The sequence below is a fragment of the Topomyia yanbarensis genome, chromosome 2 (genome assembly GCF_030247195.1).
Source record: "Topomyia yanbarensis strain Yona2022 chromosome 2, ASM3024719v1, whole genome shotgun sequence".
Taxonomy (NCBI): domain Eukaryota; kingdom Metazoa; phylum Arthropoda; class Insecta; order Diptera; family Culicidae; genus Topomyia; species Topomyia yanbarensis.
Window position 1 is genome coordinate 420,051,276 of NC_080671.1, and position 5,940 is coordinate 420,057,215.

Consider the following 5,940-nt stretch of genomic DNA (forward strand, 5'->3'; position numbering starts at 1 on the left):
GGGTATATAAATGATTCCAGTTTCACAAAAGCAAAAACATCCTTCAATAAACCAGTGGTTATTAACTAACTAGGTTAAAAGTTAACCTAACATCAGCGGAATTAGTTCAGAATAAAACTTTCATGAGATGAGTAAGAGGAAATAATAAAAATCCGGTTTACGACATTTTAAACTTAATCCATTTATTTAAATACATGTTAAAACATTTTCAAGAGATTTAGGGAATGGAATGTGCTGATTTTAAATTCGAATCGTTTAGTTAAACGGCCGCTTTACGTGCAGACGACACCACTGATTCCTCTGTGAAGGATGACGGTAAAATAATCCTACGCTCTCTCTCTCTCTCTCTCTCTCTCTCTCTCTCTCTCTCTCTCTCTCTCTCTCTCTCTCTCTCTCGCTCTCCTTCACCATTCTGTATGCATAATCTATTTATCATAAGCATTAAAATAAAGTCTTGCGACATAAAGTGCCACGCGAAGCGTAAATTTTTAATGATTTGCAAATGCCCGGTGTTGGTTTTTGAAACGCTTTAGTTCCCCTCTGCACTGCGACGACCGACGACCGACGACGACAGGGCGAAATGATGTATTCAGCTGCAAAGAAAATAGAAAAGTCGGAAAGCACAACAAAAGCGGCGAGCTTAAATAATTGCGAAGAAAGGAGGTTTTCAGTGTTTTATTCCGTATTCAGGGTATTTTCTATGAAGCTCTTTGCTCGGAGCTTCATCTTCAAAGGCGGATTTGTCAGGTTCAAGAACACTTTTGATTCGAGGCCATTAGAAACATTGGCTAACGAGAGAAATCTGCCGACGGAAATATGCTGTTCTGAGGCCGAAAAAAATATTAGGGTGTTTTTGTACTATTGATTTCTAACTGCATTCAAAGTGGACTTGTTTTATCAATTTGAAGAGTTAGTACCTGAAGCAAGAAACACAAAAATAAGAAAATCTATGAAATTAGAAAATATTTGCATGTCTGTATAAATATCTGTAGCTCCTGTCAGATTTTTGAAAAAGAAAATTTAATATTGCCAACTATTTTACACTTCAGGAAATCTAGAAATTCTCTGCATTGATAATTGTCTAGCCATTTGCACTCAATTTGGAACAAAACTGATAGTTTTTCGCTTCATATGAATGCGTTAAATCTAGAAATAACTCAGTATTTAAAAAAGGTAGTATTCTCTTTCTTCTCTAACTCGGAGTCTATTAAATATTTTACGCCGCAATATAGAGAATCGGGTTCCATTTCATTTCAGACTCGTAAAACCTTCTTCTCAAGTGTTCTCAACACTGTCTAAAGGGTAAAAATGCAGCAATCTCGACCTATCCCTTCCTACCTAACCCCACGAACTCATGTAAAATCCAGCATCATTGTTCAGACTACACTATTTACGTATAAGAGCCGAATCCTCCCCGGTAAGTTTTGTATAGGGTGGATGCTCCTATAGGTGAGGTGTACCAATAGTTGCAGTAGTGGGTTATACGTCTAACTACGATACGAACCATCACCAAATATTTTTTGTTAATAGCGCCATACAGTTCAGCGAGCAAAGGCGATTGTACGATGCTGGGGCGACAGTAAGAGCTTACAAACTTTGTCGCAAATGCCTGCGCGAACACAACGGGTCATGTAGACAAGAAAAACCATGCGGAACGAATGGCTGTACATATCTGCACCATCCTCTGCTTCACGGTTACGAAAACCCTCGATCTGGTGAATCTCCTATAGCAGCCACTGTTTACGAGAAAATCAAAGGCAACTCGAACCTACGCATTCCTGGACGACGGCTCAGAATTCACGCTTCTAGAACAGAGTTTAGCAGACAAGCTCGGGTTAAAGAGATCAAACAATCCACTGTGCCTGAAGTGGACAGGTGAAACCACCAAGATCGAAAACAGATCACAAAACGTTAGTCTTCAAATCTCCAGCGTAACGAACCCGATCAAGACTCTCCTTACCGCAGAGTTGCAGGAGAGATACCAGCACCTCATGGGACTACCGATTGAGTCGTATAACGAGGCCAATCCGTGAATCCTAATCGGCTTGGATAATGCCACTCTCGGATATGCAATGAAGAGTCGCGAAGGACAGTCAAATGAGCCGATTGCAATCAAAACACGGCTCGGCTGGATTGTTTTCGGCAGTTGTGTGGGAGAGAAGAATGCCGGGCACTACATAAACTATCACGCGCTACAGATTTGCCAGTGCAACCGAGAGACCGTTGAAGATCTTCACGAACTCGTCAAAGGTTACTTTGCCCTCGACAGCTTGGGCATTTCTAAGCAACTACTTCTGTCACACGAGGACCAATGAGCACAGTCAATGCTGGAATCACTCACTCGGCCCGTAGACAGCCGTTTCGAATCCGGGCTTCTATGGAAGTACGATTCGGTCCGACTTCCGGATAGTGCAGCGATGTCACTGCGAAGATGGCGATGCCTAGATAACCGCATGAAGAAGGATCCACTTCTGGTGGGCGAATTGAACGCGAAAATCCAGGATCACATCAACAAAGGCTACATTCGCAAGTTGTCCGCGGAAGAGCTGGAAGTAAACCGCCCATGAGTTTGGTACCTTCCGATATTTCCAATCGTCAATCCGAACAAGCCGGACAAAACGAGACTCGTATGGGATGCAGCTGGCACCGCCTTTGGAGTTTCACTCAACTCAGTTCTGTTAAAAGGCCCAGACCAACTGACATCTCTTCTGCTTGTGCTGATCCAGTTCCGGGTGTTTCGGACAGCGGTATGCGGCGACATCCGTGAGATGTACCACCAAGTCAGGATGCGGGAAGACGACCAGCATTGCCAACGCTTCTTCTGCGAGACAGATATCGACCCTAGCGTCTACGTAGTGCAGGTAATGACGTTCGGCGCATGCTACTCGCCGAGTACGGCACAATACGTAAAAAATTACAATGCAAAGAGATTCGAACAAGAACACCCAGAAGCAGTTCACGCAATCGTAAAGCAACACTACGTTGACGATATGCTTCTGAGTGTGGAATCTGAGGAGGAAGCAATACAAGTGGTTCGAGAAGTACAGACAGTGCACAGGTCAGCAGGCTTCGAAATGCGGAACTGGATCTCCAACTCACTCAGAGTTGTGGCAGCTATGAGCGAAACAGGCTCCGATGAGAAAAGCCTCAGTATCGGTGACAAACACGTGTCAGAACGGGTTCTCGGAATGTGGTGGAACACCTCAACAGACTGCTTCACATATAAAATGTCACCGCGGTGCGAGCAGCTACTGAACAGTGGGCAGCGACGACCGACAAAACGCGAAGTTCTTCGTACGTTAATGATGTTATTTGATCCCTTAGTACTCATAGCACACTTCCTAATGCAACTAAAATCCTTGCTGCAATAAATCTGGAGAACTTCAGTCGGCTGAGATGACCCCATCGATGAGTCGTTGTTTCAAAAGTGGTTGGCATGGCTGACAGTGTTGCCGCAGGTATCGTCTATCGAAATACCTCGATGCTACCGAGCACTCACATCCGCGACGGACGAAACGGTGGTACAACTGCACACGTTCGTCGACGCAAGCGAGAACGGCTTCGCAGCTGCAGTGTATTTGCGTTTTCAGGAAGGAGAAACCATCGAATGCAGACTGGTCGGAGCAAAGACGAGAGTCGCGCCGCTAAAGTTTCTCTCAATTCCGAAGTACGAATTGCAAGCCGCCGTGATAGGCGTGATATTAGCGGAAATCATTGCCAAATCGCTATTCGTCAAAATCAATCAACGTTTCTTCTGGACTGACTCCAGAGATGTCCTCTGCTGGCTCAACTCGGATCACCGTCGGTATAGCGACGAACGTCAACGAATGGCAGTGGGTGTCAACGAAGCTGAACGTGGCAGACGAGGGAACCAAATGGACACGAGCTCCAGGTATGACTGCCTCCAGTTGATGGTTTTGCGGTTCCCGAAGGAAGCATGCCTGTTTCCCCGCACTCATTTGGATCGACTAAAGAGGAGTTGCGACCTCATCTTCTGCTTCATACCGTGCCGTTAGACCCAGTGGTACAGCCACATGATTTCTCGGAATGGTCTTCTCTACTGCGCCGAATGGCTTATGTGACCCGTTTCGTGGACAACCTGAGGCAAGCTAAGATGAAAAAACCAAGGCAGAGTGGCCCTCTGACTCGCGACGAGTTAAGAAAAGCGGAAACTTACCTGTTTCGTCTTGCACAGCGCAGTGCGTATCCCGATGAGATAGCAGTCCTGAATGAACCCTTATCAACCACACAGCAACGCAAGTTTATAAAAAATAACCGTTCGCTACGTTTATAAAAAACAACCGTACGCAAGATGTGCGCCTTTCTTGACGGCCGAACCCAAGAATGTAAATTCACAGATTACGACGCCACCAATCCGGTTATTCTTCCACGGAATCACCACATCACTAGGCTTATCGTGTCCAACGCACACAAGCAGTTTAACCACCAGAACCATGAGACGATCATCAACGAGCTTCGCCAGCGATTCTGCAGTCCACTTCTGAAGGCAACATACCGTGCGATCCGGAAGGAGTGCCAACAGTGTAAAAATAAACAGGTTGCCCCGCAACCACCTGCGATGGCCGATCTACCACTCGCTCGCCTGGCTGCCTTTGCTCGACCATTTACGTACATGGGGATAGACTATTTTGGCCCAATGACGGTATCCGTCGGACGACGCACAGAGAAACATTGGGGGGTACTGACAACGTGTCTTACCATTCGCGCGGTACGTTTAGAACTTGCTCACACACTGACGACAGATTCCTGTATGATGGCTATACGCAAAATCTTCGCTAGAAGGGGAGTTCCTGCAGTGATCTACAGCGACCGTGGCACAAACTTCCAGGGCGCCAGCAAGGAACTACAGCTAGCGCTGCAGGAACTCGACGACGACTGGCTGACGCGAGAGTTCACCACGGCTAGAACGGAATGGGCTTTCAATCCGCCAGCCTCTCCCCACATGGGGGGAGCATGGGAGCGTCTGGTTCAGTCCGTGAAACGGAACCTAACTGTGCTGCAATCGAATGCTACGCCAACTCACGACGTGCTCCAGAACGCGTTGGTGGAAGTTGAGAACGTGCTCAACTCGCGGCCACTCACTAGCATCCCGCTGGAGTATGATGAATCTCCAGTGCTGACGCCCAACCACTTTCTACTGGGTACTCAAAACAAAACGGCCTACAACCGTGGGTGCCGTTCGACGACAGCTCTGCAGCTCTACGAAACAGCTGGCAACGTTCGCATACGTTCGGTTAGAGACTATCTTCCAACACTAACTCGGAAACCGAAGTGGCTCACACCAGTAAAACCCATTGCAGTCGGCGACGTCGTCATCATCGTGGACCCAAATCTAGGGCGGAACTGCTGGCCGAAGGGTCGAGTTATCTGTGTCAAACCTGGTGCAGATGGACAAGTGAGATGGGCGACGGTGCAGACAGCCAACGGAATCTACGAGAGACCTGCCATTAAACTCGCTGTCCTGGACATAGGCGTTGAGAAGAATGCTCTTCAGGAAGACCCTAGCCGCATTCCGGGGGGAGTGTTAATAGCGCCATACAGTTCAGCGAGCCCCTCGGCGCCCATACAGCAAAGGGGGATGTAAGTGGAAGCAATGCAAAGATCTTTGCCTTTAATTTTGGTTTGGCCAGCGACAACTTCAATGCCTGGTGTAGAGGGGAGGTCGATTCGATTGAAAAAATAGCACTTTTTGATCCCCAAAAGTACTCCTCCGTAAGAGTCTTCTCGATCCAAGCGAATAATATTAAAATCGTGGAAGTGTAGGGTTATTTCTGAAGTGAGCCATGTCTCGCATAGTACAAATGCATCGTATTTCAAGTTATTCAGCAAGATTTAAAAGGAATCGATTTTCGAAATAATTCTTCTGCAATTCCTCTGTAGAACAGTGATTAAATTCGTGACCTCGTTCGATGAATTAGA

General features: G+C 46.7%; 1 protein-coding gene across 1 annotated transcript; it reads left to right on the plus strand.

Annotated features, from left to right (window-relative positions):
- Window positions 1-4,312: 4,312 nt before the first annotated feature.
- LOC131680930 (uncharacterized) lies at window positions 4,313-5,605 on the plus strand. The gene has a single exon (XM_058961648.1). It carries the CDS (start codon window positions 4,313-4,315, stop codon window positions 5,603-5,605), a length of 1,293 nt encoding a protein of 430 aa, XP_058817631.1.
- Window positions 5,606-5,940: the final 335 nt, after the last annotated feature.